Source organism: Schistocerca cancellata, chromosome 6 (genome assembly GCF_023864275.1).
Source record: "Schistocerca cancellata isolate TAMUIC-IGC-003103 chromosome 6, iqSchCanc2.1, whole genome shotgun sequence".
Classification (NCBI taxonomy): Eukaryota; Metazoa; Arthropoda; class Insecta; order Orthoptera; family Acrididae; genus Schistocerca; species Schistocerca cancellata.
Genome location: NC_064631.1, coordinates 618,552,513 through 618,578,836, shown reverse-complemented (window position 1 = coordinate 618,578,836; position 26,324 = coordinate 618,552,513). Strand labels below are relative to the sequence as shown.

General features: G+C 42.7%; 1 protein-coding gene across 1 annotated transcript in view; it reads right to left on the bottom strand.

Annotated features, from left to right (window-relative positions):
* The window catches only part of LOC126088453 (odorant receptor 4-like), a 65,257-nt gene extending 39,363 nt beyond the window's left edge, over nt 1–25,894 (bottom strand). Inside the window, exon 1 of the mRNA XM_049906595.1 lies at nt 25,556–25,894. Within this exon, the coding sequence (XP_049762552.1) occupies nt 25,556–25,894 (339 nt within the window). The remainder of the gene's footprint in view (nt 1–25,555) is intronic.
* Between the last annotated feature and the right edge of the window lie 430 nt (nt 25,895–26,324).

Sequence of the window (26,324 nt, the reverse complement as noted above, 5' to 3'; positions counted from 1 at the left end):
GCTATTTCCCAGTACAACCTACCCTTCAGCACGTTTGAAAGCTTTTTAGACCGTTTCTGACCATCCTGTATGTCGATGGGCAACGTAAGCTTGAGGTAGACGGCGAAAAAGAAACAGAGAGCGGATGACAACGTATAGGGGAGGAAGCCACAGACTTACCAGGTAAACAGATATGATAGAGGAGGCAGATTAAGAATGATTAACACGGAAGAATAATATAGAGACAACAGGAGTGGAATAATGTGCGATTCTAGTGTCGTGAACAAGTATATTTTTGAATAAGGGAAGTAAAGCCTATGAAATGTGGTAATAATTACCTCAAGAACAGTTGATGTAGTAACTAAAGTGAAATTAGAAAGAGAAATGAAGTGACCGCCAATAGATCTTATATTTTTTAATCGAATCCTATGATAGTTATTTCAGTGTGGATAGGAATAACGCAGCTCACGGGCACACCGTGTCAGCAAATGGAAACTTCTTACTATACAACACATTGCCCAAGACGAAGAGGGTGTCGTTTTGTATAACTAATATACATAAATTTTTATCGTGACGCCGTGACGATAATCAACCTTCAGGGGCAAGTAAATGCAGTTCAGAACAGTTGTCAGATGTCATCAAAATCACTGTCAGACCAGCCAATAAAACAGCTCTTAACAACTTATCATACAGCGACGTTAGAACTACTAGTATCTTAAGAATGAAGAAACAGGTGTCGCCGGCCGGGATGGCCGAGCGGTTCTAAGCGCTTCAGTCTGGAACCGCGCGACCGCTACGGTCGCAGCTTCGAATCCTGCCTCGGGCATGGAGGTGTGTGATGTCCGTAGGTTAGTTAGGTTTAAGTAGTTCAAAGTTCTATGGGACTGATGACCTCAGATGTTAAGTTCCATAGTGCTCAGAGCCAAACAGGTGTCGGTATTTATACTTGGTAACCATGCTATGAGTCAGAAAGGTGGAAAATTCTGAATAAATCGACAGGAAGCAGAACAGTAAAACTTCTTATTAAATTTCCTTGATTTGAACAGTGAGGTACACCGAGAAATTACACATGCAGGCATTTAGTACAGTATCAAGGATACGAGGATACTAACTGTTCCAGTACGGTTTGAAAATATAAACAATGAGTTTTGTGTGATGAGATCATAAATGAGATACGCGTTCTGGTCACGTAAACGGCGCTGAACAGGGTTGAACTGGAATGAACTGCATTTAGAAGTGTGCGTAATTATATAGTGTAATATTTAAAGAATGTTTATGGGACTAATTATGTGGAGATACTTTCGTTTGTTTGCGGGACATTCAAATTAACAGTTATGAGAACGAGACAGTAAATTAAATGACAGGAAAAAGAATGACGATGATGAGGTACGTTTAGAAGAACGGAATATTAAGAAAAAGCTACTGTAGTTCTCGAGAAATGTAGGACCGGAATTCGACGAAACAGGTAAGCGTGACGTGGCAAAGCCATCGCGGCACACAGAACACGACACGTGGAGGAACACGCGGACAGGATGAAAGGACAGCACAAGTTTCGTGTAACATATCAACAGGGCAGCGTATATTCGAATCGAGCGACGGCCTCGGCTCGGGCGCGCACAAAAAATCACCCATTAGGCGCAACAGAAAATGGAGAGAAAAAACAAATGTAGCCGCCAGAACGAATGCCAGAGACAGTGGCAAGGACGGGGCGGAGAAGTACAACGAAAGCGGAAGCGGAGGACTGTGGCCTTTCGATATTGCGGGGGAGTGATGACTCACGCGAAATGCTAGCAGGAGGCGTTACACACGAAACACAGGCGACGGTACAAGTGGATAGGTCGCAGAAGCGGAAAAGAGAAAGAGAGAGAGAGAGAGAGAGAGAGAGAGAGAGAGAGTACTGAAGGAGGTGATACGATGCGAGGTACGCAGGTGGCGGAGCGGGCGCACACGCAGTTAACCCAACATGAGACCGGCCGCGGTGAACACGCAGAAGACGGCCTCCAGTCCTTATTTTTACGATGCTCTGACCTACAGAGCCAGCTGGAGACACGCACAGGAGCTGCACGACGAATACCCGAGTACAGCCAGACCATTTACATTTACTGTTCCAAATAACGACGAGTATCAAACAGGGTGAAGACCAAAAACAAATAATAATAAAAATGGGCGGGTACCAGAGGGAGTACGTAAGGAGAAAAAGCGAATAATTTGCTAGAGAGCAAAAACTCAGTGATGAATAATACTGAAAAAACTTTTGAGGAAATAACAGGCAAGCAATAGGAACAGAATAAAAGATTTAACAGCGATGAGGGATATATTACGAAGTTAAAAGTCATAGTGGAACTTTGCAAGACGCAAAATGACAGCAGAGTAAAAGATTGAGAGATACGTAAAGAGAAATAGAAAAAAAATATGTTACAGAAGGTGGTGATGGATGAGAAGGAAAACTTAAAATAATTAACCGAGCGTCAAGATAAATTTTGAGGAGAAAACTTCGAGAATTGCACTTCGCACATGTTGATACCAAAATCGTGGCTGGCGTAAATACGAAGGACAATCAGAAAAGACATAAAATGAATAGTGGAGGTGACGATGTGATCACGGATGATGTAGAAAGGAGTGTAATTTCTGTTCTGGCGTAACCACAAGCGACGGAACGAAGAGGAATAACGCAGGACCAGAGATGGCGGTTAGAAAACGTCAGTCAATGTCCCGATGACAACGACCGTGCCGCGCCTGGAACGGCCTCTGCAAGAAGTGAATATAAGCGCCGCTCCTGCCAACCTCGGCCTGACATTAGTCGACTGTTGTAGACCGGCACTCGCAGAACAGATTGTACCGATCCGTATCAAGTGCTTACTGGGATTTGTATACAGCGAAGATTATTACTGTTTGCATGTCACTTGCGACACCGATGTAACTCCAAAGTTAAGAATTGTCAATCTGCTTTATAGGAATAAAGCTACTCATGTTATTTGCTTGAATTGTTGTACAGCATTCCCTGACCAGTTCTCTCTGTGTTACAGGATCGGTGATTGTATCTCTTGTTAACCATGATCTTTTTAAAGATGCCTGAGTATCATGACTGAAATTTTTAATAAATGTTTCTAGTACTGTGGTAGCGGCAACCGCCGTCATACTTTAGTAGAAAAGGAGGGATTATTCCTACTGGAATAATCATTCCTACTGCCCCCCCCCCCCCCTCCCAATAAACCATGGTCCTTGCCGTTGGTGGGGAGGCTTGCGTGCCTCAGCGGTACAGATGGCCGTACCGTAGGTGCAACCACAACGCAGGAGTATCTCTTGAGAGGCCAGACAAACGTGTGGTTCCTGAAGAGGGGCATAAGCCTTTTCAGTAGTTGCAAGGGCAACAGTCTGGTTGATTGACTGATCTGGCCTTGTAACAATAACCAAAACGGCCTTGCTGTGCTGGTACTGCGAACGGCTGAAAGCAAGGCGAAACCACGGCCGTAATTTTTCCCGAGGGCATGCAGCTTTACTGTATGATTAAATGATGATGGCGTCTCTTGGGTAAAATATTCCGGAGGTAAAATAGTCCCCGAGTCGGATCTCCGGGCGGGGACTACTCAAGAGGATGTCGTTATCAGGAGAAAGAAAACTGGCGTTCTACGGATCGGAGCGTAGAATGTCAGATCCCTTAATCGGGCAGGTTGGTTAGAAAATTTAAAAAGGGAAATGGATAGGTTAAAGTTAGATATAGTGGGAATTAGTGAAGTTCGGTGGCAGGAGGAACAAGACTTCTGGTCAGGTGAATACAGGGTTATAAACACAAAATCAAATAGGTGTAATGCAGGAGTAAATTTAATAATGAATAGGAAAATAGGAATGCGGGTAAGCTACTACAAACAGCATAGTGAACGCATTATTGTGGCCAAGATAGATACAAAGCCCACACCTACTACAGTAGTACAAGTTTATATGCCAACTAGCTCTGCAGATGACGAAGATATTGAAGAACTGTATGATGAAATAAAAGAAATTATTCATTTAGTGAAGGGAGACGAAAATTTAATAGTCATGGGTGACTGGAATTCGAGAGTAGGAAAAGGGAGAGAAGGAAACATAGTAAGTGAATATGGATTGGGGGTAAGAAATGAAAGAGGAAGCCGTCTGGTAGAATTTTGCACACAGCATAACTTAATCATAGCTAACACTTGGTTCAAGAACCATAAAAGAAGGTTGTATATATGGAAGAATACTGGATATACTAGAAGGTATCAGACAGATTATATGATGGTAAGACAGAGATTTAGGAACTAGGTTTTAAATTGTAAGACATTTCCAGGGGCAGACGTGGACTCTGACCACAATCTATTTGTTATGAATTGTAGATTAAAACTGAAGAAACTGCAAGAAGGTGGGAATTTAAGGAGATGGGGCCTGGATAAACGTGAGCATATGGGGACAACTGACAGGAATGGGGGAAAGAAATGCAGTAGAGGAAGAATGGGTAGCTCTGAGGGATGAAGTAGTGAAGGCAACAGAGGATCAAGTAGGTAAAAGACAAGGGCTAGTAGAAATCTTTGGGTAACAGAAGAAATATTGAATTTAATTGATGCATGGAGAAAATATAAAAATGCAGTAAATGAAGTAGGCAAAAGGGAATACAAACGTCTCAAAAATGAGATTGACAGGAAGTGCAAAATGGCCAAGCAAGGATGACTAGAGGACACGTGTAAGGGTGTACAGGCTTATCTCACTAGGGGCAAGATAGATACTGCCTACAGGAAAATTAAAGAGACCTTTGGAGAAAAGAGAGCCACTTGTATGAATATCAAGAGCTCAGATGGAAACCCAGTTCTAAGCAAAGAAGGGAAAGCAGAAAGGTGGAAGGACTGTATAGAGGGTCTATACAAGGGCGATGTACTTGAGGACAGTATTATGGAAATGGAAGAGGATGCAGATGGAGATGAAATGGGAGATACGATACTGTGTGAAGAGTTTGACAGAGCACTGAAAGACCTGAGTCGAAACAAGGCCCCGGGAGTAGACAACATTCCATTAGAACTACTGACGGCATTGGAAGAGCCAGTCCTGACAAAACTCTACCATCTGGTGAGCAAGATGTATTAGACAGGCGAAATACCCACAGACTTCAAGAAGAATATAATGATTCCAATCCCAAAGACAGCAGGTGTTGATAGATGTGAAAATTACCGAACTACAATTTTAGTAAGTCACAGCTGCAAAATGCTAACGCGAATTCTTTATAGACGAATGGAAAAACTGGTAGAAGCCGACCTCGGGGAACATCAGTTTGGATTCCGTAGAAATGTAGGAACACGTGAGGCAATACTGACCTTACGACTTATCTTAGAAGAAAGAGTAAGGAAAGGCAAGCCAAGGTTTCTAGCATTTGTAGACTTAGAGAAAGCTTTTGACAACGTTGACTGGAATACTCTCTTTCAAATTCTAGAGGTGACAGGGGTAAAATACAGGGAGCGAAAGGCTATTTACAATTTGTACAGAAACAAGATGGCAGTTATAAGAGTAGAGGGGTACGAAAGGGAAGCAGTGGTTGGGATGGGAGTGAGACAGGGTTGTAGCCTCTCACCGATGTCATTCAATCTGTGTATTGAGCAAGCAGTAAAGGAAACAAAAGAAAAATTCGGAGTAGGTATTAAAATCCATTGAGAAGAAATAAAAACTTTGAGGTTCGCCGATGACATTGTAATTCTGTCTGAGACAGCATAGGACTTGGAAGAGCAGTTGAACGGAATGGTCAGTGTCTTGAAAGGAGGATATAAGATGAACAGCAACAAAAGCAAAACGAAGATAATGGAATGTAGTCGAAGTAAGTCGGGTGATGCTGATGGAATTAGATTATGAAATAAGACACTTAAAGTAGTAAAGGAGTGTTGCTATTTGGGGAGCAAAATAACTGATGATGGTCGAAGTACGGAGGATATAAAATGTAGACTGGCAGTGGCCAGGAAAGCGTTTCTGAAGAAGAGAAATTTGTTAACATCGAGTATAGATTTAAGCGTCAGGAAGTCGTGTCTTAAAGTATTTGTATGGAGTGCAGCCATGTATGGATGTGAAACATGGACGATAATTAGTTTGGACAAGAAGAGAATAGAAGCTTTCGAAACGTGGTGCTACAGAAGAATGCTGAAGATTAGATGGTTAGATCACATAACTAATGAGGAGGTATTGAATAGAATTGGGGAGAAGTGGAGTTTGTGGCACAAGTTGACAAGAAGAAGGGTTCGGTTGGTAGGACATGTTCTGAGGCATCAGGGTATCACAAATTTTAGCATTGGAGGGCAGAGTGGAGGATAAAAATCGTAGAGGGAGACCAAGAGATGAATACACTAAGCAGATTCAGATGGATGTAGGTTGCAGTAAGTACTGGGAGATGAAGAAGCTTGGACAGGATGTTGTAGCATGGAGAGCTGCATCAAACCAGTCTCAGAACTGAAGACTACTGGCGTCGCATCTGCCACAGCCTCTACAATGATAAATTTAAACCACCTTTGTCAGTCATTCTGGCTGCTCAAATGGCAATGGGTTTTGTTATATTACGGGCAAAAGCCGATGGTCGATATTTGTGATATAACCATTTGATCATATGTTTTGCTGTTGGTAATGTGTATGTATTTTTCTTTTATTTCATTTAATATTCTTTACAAAAAGGAAGGGATTTTATACTGTTGCCCTTTTGAGGAGTTTGCCATCAGTTGGTTATTGAAATTTAGTCTGTTCAGTTAACGGTGTTCTTGGATGTTTGCATTTAAAAAATAAATTCATTAGTGTTTTTAGAAACGTTATTAAATTCATTGTGGCTGAGAACCTTTAAACTCAACACCAGATTCCTACCACATTTCAGTTTGTAGATTGAAGACTTTTCGTGGACTGGTCACAAAGCCTATGACCAGCCTACACTGAAGCATGGTCCGGCTCAGTGACAAAGGGGGATTGCAAAGATTAAATTAAATCATGCTATTTCATACTAATATCACCAAACCATTTCTAGACAACCGTTGGCTTCACTAACCTTGGAATAGGGCTCGTGGAGTGAATAAATTATTAGGCTCGAAATTTAGTTAATTCTGTGATACTGCAAGAAGGCGAATATCGGCGCACGCTCGTCAACCATTAGCTTCAAACTCAGTCCATGGCTACTCGCCACGGAAGGAAAGAAGAGGGCCCACCGTTTCAGGTGAATTTCCGCCAAAGTATGAGAACAAACCTTTGAGTTGGGTTCTCTGACAACTACGCAGGGGTGCTGAAGGTAGCAGCCATGCTGGTTAGGATGGCTGTACGCCCATCATCTAGTCAAGGCAATCGTGTTGTGCTGAGGGCTACCTCGTGAGAGATGCCACGAAGAGGCAGTTTTTACTAGTGGACTGAGTGAAATGGATAAGAACAACTACAACGGTCGTTTTTTCCGGCGCCAACTGCCATCTTGGCATCGGCGATCAAATTTAGTACACCGTTCCCCGTCGTGGTCGTGCCACTGCCGAGATGACAGTAACTAAGTTCTATCGTTATCTACATTCAGCGGCGTTGGCTGTTATCCTGATTATCGTTTGGCAAGCCATAGACTGGGCGGTATTTAAAATAATTAATGAGTAATTGTACGAAGTGCCCTGCCCGGACTTCCATTACCTTTCTTGACGATAATCAACGGTCTCCGTGCTTTCTCTCCTCACACTCTTGCATAGTTCAGGGGCTGGACCAAGCTAATTCAGTGTTTTACTATGGATTAAATGTTTTCTTTGTAGTATTGTTGACCTGCAGCAAGAAGAGTCAGGAAATTCTTTTTTCATAAATTTACCGTCGTACTTGTAACTCTGGCTACCTTATCTTCCTGTTGTGTGCTACTGGAAGTGCAATATACTATGATTTTACCACAACAGATGCATCTTTTCTAATCTGGGTTCGCCTGTTGGGATGTTCATTAGTTCAAGTAACTGTCAAATGAACCTGTCCTAGAAGAAAACAAGTTCGATGCCAGCCAAGGTCGGGACAGCAGCCGACGGGTAAATGGAGTACAGATCTCACCGCATGCAGGCAACGGAGAATTTGCCTACTCCAGTAATCACCCTTATTAAAATTCATTAATTATCTTGCAATCGTCTCCAGCAAACTACTAACGGTCCTAGTTCATACTGACTCTACAAGAATTAGTTGATAGTTGTTAGAGGGTCACGAATTGCAATAATAAAAGTGAATTGTTTACACCGGAAAGTCAAAAAAATTCAAATGGCTCTGAGCACTATGGGACTCAACATGTGAGGTTATCAGTCCCCTAGACTTAGAACTACTTAAACGTAACTAAGGTAAGGACAGCACACACATTCATGCCCGAGGCACGCTTCGAACTTGCGACCGTAGCAGCTGCGCGGTTCCGGACTGAAGCGCCTAGAACCGCTCGGGCACAACTGCCGGCACCGGAAAGTCGTTTCGCCTAGCAGCAAGTGAATTTTCGTCCATGGAATAATAAAAACTGTCGTTCAAGAAATCGAAGGAATAAATGTGAAAAGGAACAGAGATGGATTCTGATAGGGCAACAAATCGCAGAGACGGCCAAAAAGAGATTTACGAAAGAGGGGCACAGAAATCTCACAGCCGGCTCCAAGTAGTGGAAGGGCAATGACAATACATAGGAAACCGTCCTCGGAAACAGGAGATGTACCAACAAATATAATTTCCAGTGAAACGGTAATGAAAATATGAAAACAATAAAACGTGGACAGCGGCAGCGGAAGAAGCGGAGAGCCTAGTCGCAAAATTTGGTAGTAATGAGAGCATACAGATTTGGAAATGTGGAGTGAAACATCCACGAGATAAATTTTAGCTACAGCGCGACGAGAGGAAAATATGCCACTAACAGTTATAAACATTATCTATCCCACATATAGAAAAACAGTGAAATAAAACAAAACGATGATAAATATTAACTATTTATATAGTATTTTTTGATGTAATTGGACACGTCGATGTGTATCCTTCTCTTGGTTGGCTTTTGTAGGTTGTGGACGCAATACGCATATCAAACTGAGGTCTGTTAAGAAATTGTAATTATTTGTTAATTATTACTGGAGAATAGAGTTCATTATTATAATAAATATGAGTGAATAATTATTTCTAACTTTAATTCCTCTCCCAATAAGCATTATCTGTGTAAATTATTTCTTTACGCGGCAAGGAGCGAAGCCATTGATGATAGTGATTTGGATCGCATTTTTATCTGTGTTTCTTACGAAAGTATCAAAGGTTCGCTTGATGAAAAGTAGTCTAAATAGTGCACAGTATAAAAGTAAAGTCTGATCAGCATTAGTTCAGATGATTATGCTGTTAAAAGGAAATTTGCTCTAACAATAGAAAGTCTCTGTCAATTGTCTGCCGTCATCTTAACAATTATCTCAGCGGCAAATTCAAATTACGCAACCCTGCTGACATAAATGCCGAAGGTAACAATAATGTGTAAAAATAAATGTGCACCGGTGGTCCCTAACTCATTTAATTAAAATAATTCGAATCAGATTGGTTCTTTAAAAACAGTGCTCATAGCACGATCCATATAACAAACGTTTTTCTTGCTGATGTATGGAGCCGAAATTAATTACGCACGAGTTGCGAAGAATGTTGTTTCAGGTAACATACGTCAGTGTTGTGCGTGGCTGATATTCGGTGGTTTTAATGATCATTTTGCTGAAGATAACTGTTTCCATCATAATCAATCTGAACAGTCTGATTTAAAGAAGTTGTCACGTTTGCGCTGCGAGGTAGCGGCGTTTTCACGTCAAACACTAGCTGGAGGCAGCCGCCTCAGCGTATCGCTACCCCCGGCGATTGAAAATAGTTTTAAAGCCTGTATCTTCTACAAAAAGTAAGTAAAAAATTTCAAACCCACATATGATGTATATCCCTACAATGTCTCTCAATCTGACAAATATTTATTCTTAATTTCAATTAGGACTAGAGTGACGTTAATTTGTTCTGAAACCATTTAAATTCTCGATTTCGCAAACAGCTTCTAACTTACCACGTCATTACTGAAAAACTATTGGTGTCACAGCCACGTATTTTTCTCCAATCATTACCACAATAATGCACTCGGCAAAGAATCCTTAAAAGTTTTCGTAGTTCATTACGTTTCCTGTATATAAATTTCTGAAAACAGCGTTTTTAAGCAACCCTACAATACTGAACTGGAAACAAGTATGACGTTTAAAATCTCTATCTCCTATAAATATTATGTAAATATTTTGACATTTACGTACAGTATCGTTCTCAGTGGTATCTATAGGCATATCAAATATCTTTTCTTAATTTTAATTAGGGCCGTTGTTACATTAACTGCTGAAGTGTGAGAAATTTTTGCGTCTTTCTTCTTTAGATTGCAAATTGCGAAAACTATTACACACATTGAATAACATCTTGGTGTGCATACAAAATGAAATAGAATTAAAATTCAGTCTAACTTACCGTAAGGAGATGACGAGACTGGACAAACAGTATTTCTTTAAAAAAATGGTTCAAATGGCTCTGAGCACTATGCGAATTCACTTCTGAGGTCATCAGTCGCCTAGAACTTAGAACTAATTAAACCTAACTAACCTAAGGACATCACACACATCCATGCCCGAGGCAGGATTCGAACCTGCGACCGTAGCGGTCGCTCGGCTCCAGACTGTAGCGCCTAGAACCGCACGGCCACAACGGCCGACCAGTATTTCTTAGTCTGACAACAAGAATGAGAAGTAATCGAAATAAATTCACAAACACAATATTTAATGGAAGTAAGTACACTACACACTAGTCAGACAATGCGAAAACACCGCTTAATTTAGAGCCAGAGTCAGTGGAATTATCCGTGTCGCTGCTCGTATTGACAGATTTAATCACGTCTTCGACACTTTGTTGTAAGATACCTTCATTGTTCGATGCATCCTGTATCACTCCTTTCACGTGATGCACTACCTTCTGCCAGTCTTCCGATGTCACAATTTTAACTGCCTCTTCCAAAAGGCGTTCCACTTCGATTAATGTGAATTTCTTATTTTCTGCAGCAATATGCCGTTTAACGTGAGCCCAAATCAGCTCTATAGCGTTGAAAAGGCAATGGTAAGGAGGCAATCGGAGCACTTTATGTTCCTATTTTTTTGCTACTTCATCCACAATGTAAATCGGGTTCTTTGGAGTGTGTTGCGATACAACTTCTAATAATTCTGCCCTTGTCAAATTACTGTCGAACTGTACCTTATGTTTCTGTAACCAGCTAACAATGTCGTTTTTCCTCGTTGCCTTTGTGGGTGCTTTATCTTGTATTGCTGAGTGATAAGGAGCGTTATCCATAATAATGACAGAGTTTATTGTTAAGTTTTGGAGCACACAGTCTTCAAACCATTTCACAAAAGTATTGTGGTTCATCTCTTCGTGGTAGTCGGACGTCTTATTTCAACAGAATAGCAGCAGACAATTTAGAATGAAACCTTTTGAATTTCCGGCATGTGCTACAATTATCCTTTTTCCTCTGCCGATCGGAGCTACCATACTACTGCTGATGGTACCGTCTGTCCAGCCTTTATTTTAACTGTGTCCTGCATTCACCCACGTTTCATCAAGCCAAACGATATCATCAAAATTTGTCTCCACCAATTCTCTAAGAAACCGGCATCGCCAGGCTGCAATATCTTGGCGTTCTATTAGTAACTTTCTGCCAGAGATGGAATCCTAACGTTTTCACGACTCGTAACAAAGATGATTTACTACCCTGAAACAGGTCAGCCGCTGTGAAGGTAGCATGTAGTTTTTTGAGTGTTGGATACTCCTTCCCCGAATAAAATGCGTATATTTGAGGACGAATGGCATCTTCCTGAAAGGAGTCAAGCTTTATGACCCTCTTCTCTAGTCGCCTCTTTTTCCCAGGTGTCTCCGATTTAGATGATTCACTTGAGCCATCTTTCGTGAATTTCTCCTTGCAGATTCTTATTACTGATCGTTCGCTAACTTGCAGAGTAGCTGCAGTTCGCTCCACCACCTTATCCAAAGGAACGAGAGGCCCTCCTGCATCCCTCTCTCTCTCAAAATACTCCCTTAAGGAACACACATATTAACGCACCTGACTGCGTATAACGACGCAATGTCCGCCACTTTTTGGAGGTTTCGGGGAAGTGTGCAGCCTCTCGGCCTCCCACTCTTGCGACTGCTTTCATCAGACATTGTAAACACGCTAAGCTACAAATCTCTCACCCGCCCGTCTACAACGGCTCGCTGAGGACTGGCTGGCACAATGCCTTAGTCAGCTCAGCAGAGCGAAGTGGCAACGTAGTGGCAGCCGACAGCGCCGGCTGCCATTGGTTTATTGGTGGCGGGAGCCCTGCAGCCCGTTGCCTGTCCAGTGACAACTAGTTTAAATAATAGATAGTAGTATGGAATCTGTTGTATGAACTGTGATTTAGTGACACTTACACAACTTACAGACAACACTTGGATTTCTTTAGCAACTTTACCAAACCTTTAGCCGGGAAATAAATTATTTTTTAATTACTCACTGTAATGAAATAACGTCATCATATTTATTGACAAATTAGTTAAATACCAAACCACTGAATAACACAGCGAACGCCACAGGAGGATGACAAATTCAGGGATGGAAAAAGAACTCACGTAGATGAAAGGTGGTAACATCATCCCACAAAATTTTTCCATTACGCACAGGCTTTAATAATGTTACAAACAGGAAACACAAGACCAGAAATACACACTGACGGAGAAAAAAATCGCAACTCCAACATGGAGGTTGGTTGGTTGGTTGTTTGGGGAAGGAGACCAGACAGCGTGGTCATCGGTCTCATCGGATTAGGGAAGGAAGTCGGCCGTGCCCTTTCAGAGGAACCATCCCGGCATTTGCCTGGTGTGATTTAGGGAAATCACGGAAAACCTAAATCAGGATGGCCGGACGCGGGATTGAACCGTCGTCCTCCCGAATGCAAGTCCAGTGTCTAACCACTGCGCCACCTCGCTCGGTCCAACATGGAGCTTGGCGGCATAAACGAATGTTGGTAGGTGTGTTTCCAGATGTGGAATGTGATGCGTATTGAAAGTTCGCGCCAGTCGTAAGGGAGCGGCATTAGTAGCGTCACAATGAGAGTGCAAATCAGGTTTGTCTTACATACACGCCGTAACGGTCGTGAGCGGTAGTTACGTTAGAGATTGCATGAGGTGAGTTGATGTTCTTCAGAAAAGCCTTTAAGGCGACTAAGACTCCGCTGTCAGCGCATCACTGAGTTTAAACGATGCCGTGTACTAGCGGCACGAGAAGCTGGATGCTGCTTCTGTGATACTGCAGAGAGTCTTGGAGGTCTGCTGTGTTGTCTGATGGAAGATGGTTCTGCCCCAGTGTCAGTGATGGCCTAGTGTTGGTTAGAAGGAGGCCAAATGAGGACCTGCATCCAGCCAATCTGTCTGCTAGACTCAATGGACCTACAGATGGAGTTATGGTCTGAGGTGAGATTTTATAGGACGAAAGGAACATTCTCGTGGTTGCCTCACGCATCCTGATTGCATATTTGTATGTAAGTATGGTGATTCTACCTATTGTGCTGCCATTCATGAACAGCACTCCAGGGACAGTTTTGCAACAGGTTAAGACTCGCCTTCAGACTGTTGTTGTAACCCAGTATGAACCACAGAGTGTCGAGGTGTGGTCTGGACAAGCTCTATCAGCGGATCTGTCTCCAGTCGAGCACATATGGAACATCATCGGACGAAAATTCCAGCGTCATCTGCAAGCAACATTAACCGTACCTGTATTGAACGATCAAGTGCAACAGGCACGGAACTCCAGCCTACAAACTGACGTCCGGAGTCTATAGAGCACAAAGTACGCACATTTGCATGTTTGCATTCAACACTCTGATAGTTATGCTGGATATTAATGCGCCAGCATTTCACATTGGTAATGGCTTTCCTCGCGCTTACATTACCCTGTCATCTTGCGATGTAAATCACTTAAATATGCTACACAAACAAATGTATTCCCGAAATTTCACTACGTGACATTAATTATATCGATTTTTTCTGTCAGTGTGTACCACATTAACATGTACTATTGTCAACTGAAATAGAGACGCAGAGTTGCCTGCAACATTCTGCAAGTAACTGAATAACAGAGGGGAGAAACATATCATCAAAACAATAGTTGCTTTACATGATACAGGAAAGTTATTGATGAGGTGCTTCTAATCTCTGTGTTAGGCCCTCTGTAATGCTTGAGATATATAAATGATTTGTACCGCTTGTCAACTGAAGAGGCAGTATTTTTCACTGATGAAATTTGCATTTTTATTAAAGTAAACAGTTAAACTGATTTACAAGACAAGGAAGTATGACAACTGTAGAATCAGAATGACAAATTTAGAGACAGCTGCATGGTAATGGATTAGAGGAAACCTTTACTGACAAGCTTTAGAGGTATAACAACAAAGACTAGGAGCGATATAATGCCACCATTATTATTTGTAGCACTGAATAATACCAAATACGGTGTTATTTGATGTGCTTTTAGATTTTCATTTCGTACAGAAATAACATGTTGAACTAGGGAACAGACGAATCTGAACGTACTTTTAAGTGTTATGCAACTTAGAGGTTAACGTAACAAAGAAAAAAAAATGGTAAGTGTTTGCAGTGCAGATACACAGCAACAGTTTCTGAATGGCGTGCTGTTCAGTGCGTATGCACGTTTAGCACAGCTGTTATATAAATTCTGTAACAATCAATGAATTTCATTACAAAAATAATAGCTGTACTACTATTTTTTTAGAAGAAAATCGATTTCGGTCCAACAATCGACTACTCGAGATCTCAGAATTTCACAGGTGGTGCTTGCAACTCGCGCCGAAATCTATTCTGTTCAATAAAAAATTAACTGTACAGCAGTGCATTTTATAATGCAGTATTTAACCTTACAAAAATCTGTTCATCATCGCCAACATAATATATTAAAATTAATAAAGATAGTGAGAAGAGTTACTGGTTAAAGTACAGCATTTTTAGCTCAAAGGAACGTGGCTAAAAGCTCTATTCCGTCATTTTGCGTTAGGTTTTGTATTCGAAACTGGCCACGCCTCGAAAGCCGAAGTCGCTAACGAACGCAGAGCGGAGTGACCGAGCGGTTTGAGACGCCATGTCACGGATTACGCGGCCGCTCCAGTGAAGCCTGTTGCTGAGGATGACACGGCGACCGGTCGGTACCGTAGGGGCCTCCAACACCTTTTCGGACGGAGAGAGTAAGAGAGAGAGTCCTGCCGGATGTTCGAGTCCTCCCTCGGGCATGGGTGTGTATGTTTTTCTTAGCATAAGTTAGTTTAAGTAGTGTGTAAGTCTAGAGACCGATGACATCAGCAATTTCCTTACTTAGGAATACAAACACACACGGTAACGCACGGTTGATTGTTGGTGCTCAACTAGTAGGTAAGCCACTTACGATACTGGTGGACAAATATTTACACTGTCGGGTTGTAGCAGGAGGAGAAGACGGATGATGGCGAAAATTTCCTGACCATCGGTATTTGCGTCTTTATCCATGATTTAATTCCAAACCTGCCCGCAGCGTTTCATGAAGCTAAGGAACGTAATACTTGTGATAGTGATGTGTCCATCGGATGTTTATGTTGAGCACGGTGGCCCATTGCTGCTATTCAAAAGCAGTGGACTATGTGGTATAGGGGCGCCCAATGGAATAGGGGCTACGGTTGGCATTCACATCTGGCGGTATTTGACTCCAGTTTTATTTTTAAATCCTTGTGTGTCCTTTGGCGTGAAATTATATTTGGTTCAAATGCCTCTAAGCACTATGGGATTTAAAATCGGAGGTAATCAGTCCCCTAGACCTTAGAACTACTTAAACCTAACCTAAGGACATCACACACGTCCATGCCCGAGGCTGGATTCGAACCTGCGACCGCAGCAGCAGCGCGGTTCCAGACTGAAGTGCCTAGAACCGCTCGGCCACACCGGCCGGCGAAATTATATTTGATCTCACGTTTTTCTCTCATTTTACTTGTATAATTACTTCCTTAGATAGTTGTAGCGACGATGAAATAATGGAATTCCAACTGAGAATGTTGTGGTTCATTTGTGCAATTAAGAAAAGCGCAAAAAAGCATCTGTAAATCCAAGTATGAGTGCTGATCCTAACATATCGTATGGGTAGCTTACATCACAAGGCCGGGTTGGAGATTATCAGTGCTCGGGGATTGGGTGTTGTGTTGTCATCACCATTTCATCACCATCGACATGCAAGGCGTCCAATGCGGTGTCGAGAAAAAGACTTGCAACTCGTCGGCCGAACATCCCCATGTGGGGAATCCCAGCCATCAATACGATAAGACCATTTCATTTCATCACAAGACAGGCATCACCAAGACTCCGCGGAGATATTTTGCACATCGCAGCTGTCTTATACCACTCCGAAACCTATTAACTTGATTCATTCAATTTCTGAATTAAGTAAATTGATTTTTCCTTAAACATCGTTTTGCATTTGTGATTTTTGTCTATTATAACATTTTCTTTTAATATATAGGTCTGTTAAATATTGCCGGCCGAGCGGTTCTAGGCGCTACAGTCTGGAACCTCGCGACCGTTACGGTCGCAGGTTCCAATCCTGCCTCAGGCATGGATGTGTGTGATGTCCTTAGGTTAGTTAGGTTTAAGTAGTTCTACGTTCTAGGGGACTGATGACCTCAGCAGTTAAGTCCCATAGTGTTCAGAGCCATTTGAACCATTTTTTTGTTAAATATCTTTCAGGTAAATGATGTTATTGGAACCTGTCTCGGGTTCTTGGGCCGACGTTCATCTAATGATTTTACTGACGTTTCGCCAGCACGAGTGGCTGGCATTGTCAAAACTTCACCCTCCATTGCTGGTGGTGAACTGGAGCTGAGCTCGCGGCCGCAGACTATATACAGGGTGTTACAAAAAGGTACTGCCAAATTTTCAGGAAACATTCCTCACACAAAAAGAAAGAAAATATGTAATGTGGACATGGGTCGGGAAACGCTTACTTTCCATGTTAGAGCTCATTTTATTACTTCTCTAAAATCACATTAATCATGGAATGGAAACACACAGCAACAGAACGTACCAGCGTGACTTCAAACACTTTGTTACAGGAAATGTTCAAAATTTCCTCCGCTAGCGAGGATACATGCATCCATCCTCCGTCGCATGGAATCCCTGATGCGCTGATGCAGCCGGAGAATTGCGTATTGTTTCACAGCCGTCCGCAATACGAGCACGAAGAGTCTCTACATTTGGTACCGGGTTTCCATAGACAAGAGCTTTCAAATGCCCCCATAAATGAAAGTCAAGAGGGTTGGGGTCAGGAGAGCGTGGAGGCCATGGAATTGGTCCGCCTCTACCAATCCATCGGTCACCGAATCTGTTCTTAAGAAGCGTACGAACACTTCGACTGAAATGTGCAGGAGCTCCATCGTGCATGAACCACATGTTGTTTCGTACTTGTAAAGGCATATGTTCTAGCAGCACAGGTAGAGTATACCGTATGAAATCATGATCACGTGCTCCATTGAGCGTAGGTGGAAGAACATGGGGCCCAATCAAGACATCACCAACAATGCCTGCCCAAACGATAAGAGAAAATCTGTGTCGATGACGTGATTGCACAATTGCGTGCGGATTCTCGTCAGCCCACACATGTTGATTGTGAAAATTTACAATTTTATCACGTTGGAATGAAGCCTCATCCGTAAAGAGAACATTTGCACTGAAATGAGGATTGACACATTGTTGGATGAACCATTCGCAGAAGTGTACCCGTGGAGGCCAATCAGCTGCTGACAGTGCCTGCACACGCTTTACATGGTACGGAAACAACTGGTTCTCCTGTAGCACTCTCCATACAGTGACGTGGTCAACGTTACCTTGTACAACAGCAACTTCTCTGACGCTGACATTAGGGTTATCGTCAAATGCACGAAGAATTGCCTCGTCCATTGCAGGTGTCCTCGTCGTTCTAGGTCTTCCCCAGTCGCGAGTCATAGGCTGGAATGTTCCGTGCTCCCTAAGACACCGATCAATTGCTTCGAACGTCTTCCTGTCGGGACACCTTCGTTCTGGAAATCTGTCTCGAGACAAACGTACCGCGCCACTGCTACTGCCGCGTGCTAATCCATACATCAAATGGGCATCTGCCAACTCCGCATTTGTAAACATTGCACTGACTGCAAAACCACGTTCGTGATGAACACTAACCTGTTGATGTTACGTACTGATGTGCTTGATGCTAGTACTGTAGAGCAATGAGTCGAATGTCAACACAAGCACTAAAGTTAACATTACCTTCCTTCAATTGGACCAACTGGCGGTGAATCGAGGAAGTACAGTACATACTGACGAAACTAAAATGAGCTCTAACATGGAAATTAAGCGTTTACGGACACATGTCCACATAACATGTTTTCTTTATTTGTGTGTGAGGAATGTTTCCAGAAAGTTTGGCCGTACCTTTTTGTAACACCCTGTATACCTGGCGCGCCAACGTCCGAGGGCTTCTCCGCGGTCATTTCCGGTGCGGTTCTCCTCTTGGTACCTGCGACGGCCGTTTGTTGCAGTACGGGAAGTCAGGATCCGTTTACCTTAAGGCTTTCCTCTTTCTTGTTGAAGCTGTTTGCTTTTTTTTGGTATTTCTACAGCTTCTCTGAACAAGCGCGTGTGATAGTGTTTCTCTACAGCCAGAACTTCCGTGTCGGCGAATTTTAATACGTGGTCGGTCTCACTCAGTACGTGCTCTGCCACGGCAGATTTCTCCACCTGCCCCAACCTGCAATATCGCTTATGTATTTTGATCCTGGTGCTGATTGATCGTCCAGTCATTCCGACATAAACCGCATTTGCATGGTATACGGCATATTCCCGACATTGCAAGTGGGTCCCTTTTCTCCTTTGCCGATCTAAGACACTCATTGATCTTGTCGGTTTGAAAATCGTCTTTACGCCATGTTTGCGTAGTATACGGCCGCTTCTATCTGTCACTCTGGGAATGTATTTTTTCTGGTTCCTTACTTCGCCGAGTGTTTGACTCTGTTACAGTTCTAATATCATTTGTGGAGTACCCATTGCTCCTCAGAACACTTTCCAGGTGTTGCAGTTCGCGTCTGAGGTGCTGCGGCTCACATATTCGTCCTGCTCGCGTTACGAGCGTATTAATCATGGCTCTTTTCTGGCTCGGGTAGTGGTTTGATAGTTTGTGCAGGTATCGGTCCGTGTGTGTCGGTTTTCGATACACGCTGTGTCCCAGGTTTTCGTCATCCCTTGTGATCAGCACATTTAGAAATGGCAGTTTTTTGTCCTTTTCTACTTCCACGGTAAATTTTATGTTGGCATGGAGGCTGTTCAAGTGTCTTAGGAAGTCACCGAGCTGTTCTTCACCATGGCTCCACACAACGAAAGTATCATCGACGTATCTATACCACACCTTTGGTTTGTAAGTCAGCAAGTGACCACGAAAGCCTTAACAATTTTGTTGCAACCCTTTGGAAAAGGAATAAAAGTTACAGTCATATTTGAGACCTTTAATTTTCTTTCAGTCACGTGGCTTGGGTATCAACATGTGTACTGATAGGGTTCATTGCCTGAAGTATTTGTTGCGACGTTGGGTTGAAGGCTTTATGCTTATAAATAGATCTTCAAAAGTTTGAATATTCATACTAAAATAGATTTTAAAAACTGTTTCACATGTTTGGCCTGGAGTGTAATTGCCTTCAGCAATAAGTCCCACTTCGAAATGAACCCGATGACAAGTGACAGCTTGACAGGAGGCGCCCAGGTCCATTGGTGGGATACCAACCTGATTTTCGCCTGATTGTATGGCCCGATAACCAGGAATTATGGTCTGGGGTGCAATTTCTTTTTTTCATAGTAGGACCCCTTTGGTTGTAAGCCGCGGCACAGCAGTACGTCGACGATGTTATACGCTCCGTTTTGCTGCCCATCATGTAAAGCCACCCTGGGCTCGCATTTAAGCACCATAATGCCCATCCTCGCGCCATGAGAGTTACTACCGCTTGTCTTCATGCTTGCCATATCCTGGTTTGGCCAACGAGCTCGCTGTATCTCTCCCCAATAGAGAACATTTGGAGCATTATGGGCAGGGCCCTCCTGTCATCTCGGTATTCTGACTATCTAAGGCGCGAGGTGTTGCATGGGGGCTTTATTTTTATATATATAATAAGAATGCAAATATTTTTGGTAGCTGTAAGTCCGATTACGCAAGTCTCGTAAACGGCTGGCCCTGACTAGTTTTAGTACGCAATCTGACTGCTTAGAATGACAACAAAGAATGTAAGAAAATTTCTGTTAGCACAATTAATTAAGTCCCCAGCAACTATAAAACCTACGAAACAACAAACTCCTGTGTAGCTGTTCTGTATGTGGTAGTATGACTCAACGCACATCTGGCACGGTTCTTCTTCAACAAGACAAGAATTTTTAAATACCAATTATACTGACGTGATAAAAGAAAATTAGAAATACTATAATTGCGCAAGATAATCAAAATTACACTCTGATACAAGAACACACGACAGATACTTTGTTGACTGAACCTGTAATGATGTATTATTTAGGTCACTGAAATAATGAGAGAGAAAAATAAAAGTAGTTTGTTACCTTAATTTATACTGACGAAATGCACTCTGATCATTACAATGTCTCCATTAGAATAACATCTGCTATCTCTCCCATCAAATAGCTGCATAAAACATGGAACAAACACTCACTACTACCCCATCTCACTCCAACTTCAGCGACAAGCAGTGTCCACCACAACTTCTCGGCAAGAACTGCTTGCCGCTACGTCTCAATAAGCACTGCCAGTGGAGGCGGCAGAACAATACTCTCTGGCGCGATCTTTGGCGTTGTGGCTCAGTGTAGCCACCTTTCATATGCCCTTCCTCCACGGGCTAGAATTTGATGGTATTTTTGCCAGCATTGGTGGTGATATGAAAGGTGGCTACACTGAGCCACAGCGGCAAAGATCGCGCCAGAGAGTATTGTTCCGCCGCCTCCACTGGCAGTGCTTATTGAGACGTAGCGGCAAGCAGTTCTTGCCGAGAAGTTGTGGTGGACACTGCTTGTCGCTGAAGTTGGAGTGAGATGGGGTAGTATTGAGTGTTTGTTCCATGTTTTATGCAGCTATTTGATGGGAGAGATAGCAGATGTTATTCTAATGGAGACATTGTAATGATCAGAGTGCATTTCGTCAATATAAATTAAGGTAACAAACTACTTTTATTTTTCTCTCTCATTATTTATTACACTGTTCTCCTGTGTTGGCGAGTTCGCCATGTCAACAATATCGTCATTCTCACTATTCATCATTTTTGCCTTTTTCATTGATCGCGTAATCATTTACAAAACATACAAAACTCGTCACTGTACGAAAATTACACACAATGTCTCCTTATGTCCAACAATACCATTCACTCGAAATGTTTCCCTCAAACACGATTGACGAACAATTGAAATAATTGCACTAAATCGTCAAACGCATATACAAGACAATAAAATTTAAATTTTGAAAAATACCATTAGAAGAATGTCAATTACCAAATCTACACATGCAAAATAGACTACAATTACTAAACTACAAATTACTACAACAATACTACTGTCTACTATTTTTACAATCAGAAGAATTCCAAGGGACGATCCTAAGCAGCGGTCGCCACGTGCATGGGGGCTTTATTTTTATATATATAATAAGAATGCAAATATTTTTGGTAGCTGTAAGTCCGATTACGCAAGTCTCGTAAACGGCTGGCCCTGACTAGTTTTAGTACGCAATCTGACTGCTTAGAATGACAACAAAGAATGTAAGAAAATTTCTGTTAGCACAATTAATTAATTAAGTCCCCAGCAACTATAAAACCTACGAAACAACAAACACAAGTGTAGCTGTTCTGTATGTGGTAGTATGACTCAACGCACATCTGGCACGGTTCATCTTCAACAAGACAAGAATTTTTAAATACCAATTATACTGACGTGATAAAAGAAAATTAGAAATACTATAATTGCGCAAGAAAATCAAAATTACACTCTAATACAAGAACACACGCCAGATACTTTGTTGACTGAACCTGTAATGATGCATTATTTAGGTCACTGAAATAATGAGAGAGAAAAATAAAAGTAGTTTGTTACCTTAATTTATATTAAGGAAATGCACTCTAATCATTACAATGTCTCCATTAGAATAACATCTGCTATCTCTCCCATCAAATAGCTGCATAAAACATGGAACAAACACTCACTACTACCCCATCTCACTCCAACTTCAGCGACAAGCAGTGTCCACCACAACTTCTCGGCAAGAACTGCTTGCCGCTACGTCTCAATAATCACCGCCAGTGGAGGCGGCGGAACAATACTCTCTGGCGCGATTTTTGGCGCTGTGGCTCAGTGTAGCCACCTTTCAGTGTATCGAATTTGGCATGATATCCCTGAGGAGAACATCCAGCAACTCTGTCCATCAATGCCAAGCCGAGGAACTGCTTGCGTAAGAGCCAGAGCTGGACCAACGCATTGACTTCTGCAATTTGTGAAACGCTTCCTCTTGAATATCATCCATTATCTTCAAAAACTGTAATCAACAGCTTGTCTATACACGTATATCTCATTTACCGATTTTCATCCCATTCGGATAATTTCTTCGTGATGCGTCGTCTTTTTGGCTTCAGATGATAGCTGAAAAATTTATCACCATTTTTTAAGTGTGAAAAATGTCTCATCATCGTCTCTTCTCATGTTTAGCGGATGAAAATGAAATGTCATGTGGCTAGGGCCTCTACTTGGATAGACCTGTCGCCTGGTACAAGTCTTGAACCAATTACGCCCTATTTCTTTTTCTTGTCTTCTGGGATCAATATAAAACACCAGAAAAACTAGTAATTTAGTCTGCTCCATTTGCTTAATTCTCCGCCAGACTTGAGGAATAGGTGTAAGAAGTGTTCTACCGTCGTAAGAGACTGCTGTGTTCTCTCGCCACAAGCTACCGCACCGTTTACACGGCAGCCGTGTTGATAGAGAAAGTGGTTAGCCGGCAACCGTACACCCAGCGCCGTTTAAACCATAACGTGCCAGGTGCGGTGTCACAGACCGCCAGAGTTTATTGTTACTCTGTTGCTAACACGTAACGTTGGAGTAGGAGATTACAGCGTTTGTCTAGTTGTTCTTTCCCAAAAGTGCCGTGGTTTCGTTAGCCAGTAGCCGCTTGGACCTAGAGTATTACTGCTCATTTGATGCTAGCAGTCTCTAAGACCGCAACTTGACTTTGCGTTATGGATTCAGTAGCCAGATCTTCGTCTACTGTTCATGTTTAATGGACCCTGACTTTGAGGATACTGTTTTAAAATGGTCTGATAGCAATTGAGGAAGCGAAGTTGGGTCATATAGTGACAACGAAATTGAAAACGAACGTAATACAGTATATAAACAGCGAGAAAGTCAAGACGAATTTACTTTACCAACTGTGAATTCCTAGAATGGAACAAGTGACAAAATTGATAAAGACAGATGTGCGGAGACTGAATCTTTAGAAAGAGGTTCTACCGGAAAGTCGAAAAAAAAAATATGGCTGCTCGTCCAAGCCTTCTATGTTTTTATTATTACATGTGTTATGAACAATAAAAGTATAGCAGAAAGTAAAATCTGGAGTGCAGGGTTTTGAGTTTCCATAGCAACAACATTAGCACATAATATTATGTTCATTTTGTTTTGTTTTCAGTTTAAATGCCTTTTTTCGTAAAGGTAAACTTTAAAATTATTTGAATATATATTTTGTGTGGCGTTAGTGTAACCTTTTACATAAGGCTAGAACTGTTGCACTGAAATTGCCAAATAAAATTTTATGGCTACTTACATGTTAGCAGTAAATCAGACCGCACTGGGGACAGTGCGTGACCATAAAACGACCTGGGAAGCTAAGCGTTTAGTCGACTTCTGGACAAGTTTGAAGCGAACCTAACGCAGACGTAGATATCGAAATAGATGGCAGAGGGATAGAAAAACAATTAAAATCGCTCAAAAGAGGAAAGGCCGCTGGACCTGATGGGATACCAGTTCGATTTTACACAGAGTACGTGAAGGAACTTGCCCCCATTCTTGGAGCGGTGTACCGTAGGTCTCTAGAAGAGCGTAGCGTTCCAAAAGATTCGAAAAGGGTACAGATCATCCCCGTTTTCAAGAAGGGGCGTCAAACAGATGTGCAGAACTATAGACCTATATCTCTAACGGCGATCAGTTGTAGAATTTTGGGACACGTATTATGTTCGAGTACAATGACTTTTCTGGAGACTAGAAATCTACTCTGTAGAAATCAGCATGGGTTTCGAAAAAGACGATCGTGTGTAACCCAGCTCGCGCTATTCGTCCACGACACTCAGAGGGCCATAGACACGGGTCCCAGGTGGATGCCGTATTTCTTGACTTCCGCAAGGCGTTTGATACAGTTCCACACAGTCGTTTAATGAACAAAGTAAGAGCATATGGACTTTCAGACCAATTGTGTGGTTGGATTGAAGAGTTTCTAGATAACGGAACGCAGCATGTCATTCTCAATGGAGAGAAGTCTTCCGAAGTAAGAGTGAATTCAGGTATGCCGCAGGGGAGTGTCGTAGGACCGTTGCTTTTCACAATATACATAAATGACGTTGTGAATGACATCGGAAGTTCACTGAGGCTTTTTGTGGATGATGCTGTGGTATATTGAAAGGTTGTAACAGTGGAAAATTGTACTGAAATGCAGGAGGATCTGCAATGAATTGACGCATGGTGCATGGAATGGCAAATGAATCTGAATGTAGACAAGTGTAATGTGCTGCGAATACACAGAAACATCCTTTATCATTTAGCTGCAATATAGGAGGTCCGCAACTGGAAGCAGTTTATTCCCATAATTCTCTCGCAATACGCATTAGGAGTGATTTAAAATAGAATGATCGTATAAAGTTGATCGTCGGTAAAGCAGATGCCAGACTGTGATTCATTGGAAGAATCCTAAGGAAATGCAATCCGAAAATAAAGGAAGTAGGTTACAGTATGCTTGTTCGGCCACTGCTTGAATACTGCTCAGCAGTATGGGATCCGTACCAGATAGGGTTGATAGAAGAGATAGAGAAGATCCAACGGAGAGCAGCGCGCTTTGTTACAGGATCATTTAGTAATCGCAAAAGCGTTACGGAGATGATAGATAAACTCGAGTGGAAGACTCTGCAAGAGAGACGCTCGGTAGCTCGGTACGGGCTTTTGTTGAAGTGTCGAGAACATACCATCACCGAGGAGTTAAGTAGTATGTTGCTCCCTCCTACTTATATCTCGCGAAGAGACCATGAGGATAAAATCATAGAGATTAGAGCCCACACAGAGGCATACCGACAATCTTTCTTTCCACGAACAATACGAGGAAGGGAGAACCGATAGAGGTACTCAAGGTACCCTCCCCCACAGACCGTCAGGTGGCTTGCGAAGTATGGATGTAGGTATAGATGTTGACTGCAGAGTGTACATTACTGACCAGAAATCCTAGGCCGCAGCTGGAATCGAACGGCGTCCAGGCGACGAGAGGCAGGCGAAGCTTCTCCACGGGCTTGAGCAGTAGCGGCAGCAGGGACCAGGAGGCGACCGTGACGTGCCCGCAGACGACGAAGCCCATGGTGAACGTGTAGGCGGTGCGGGAGTCTGCCCCCAGGCGGCGGCGCCCCTCTCCATCGTGGCTCAGGTGGTCGGGCAGGTCGCGCACCACGTGCGCCACCAGACTGCGGTAGCGCCCCGGCCACACTGTCGACAGCACCAGCTGCGCGGAGAGCGAGAAGAGAAGCCGTGAAGTCCAACAGCAGATTCCTGAACGCGGCATGCCACAAACGCAACCTGTGCCTATGAGGGCATGCTGGTAGTTAATTCCTCAGAATTTCTTAAGTGAAACTCCTAAAGTTTTATAAATAAATCTAATTTTATTAACATCCATCATCCTTATTCTTCATGTCTACACTAGTGCTCATAAACTAAGTATAATGCTGATACATGGCGAAAAAACACTCTTATGTGTGGTTTGCAGGTTGAAATCACCTTGGGGTATGACCACGCGCTGCATTTGACCTTCGGTCGTCGCACGGTGACGCTGGCAGCAGTCCACAAACGCAGAGGTGCATGTCAGTCTACGGTGCAGCTAGTAAGTATGCAGACGTTTCCAGACGTCCTAGTGGGGACTGTGTGTTGAATATGGCTCAAAGAACACATATTGATGACGTTATGTGGGGTAGAATACTAGGGCGACTGGAGGTGGT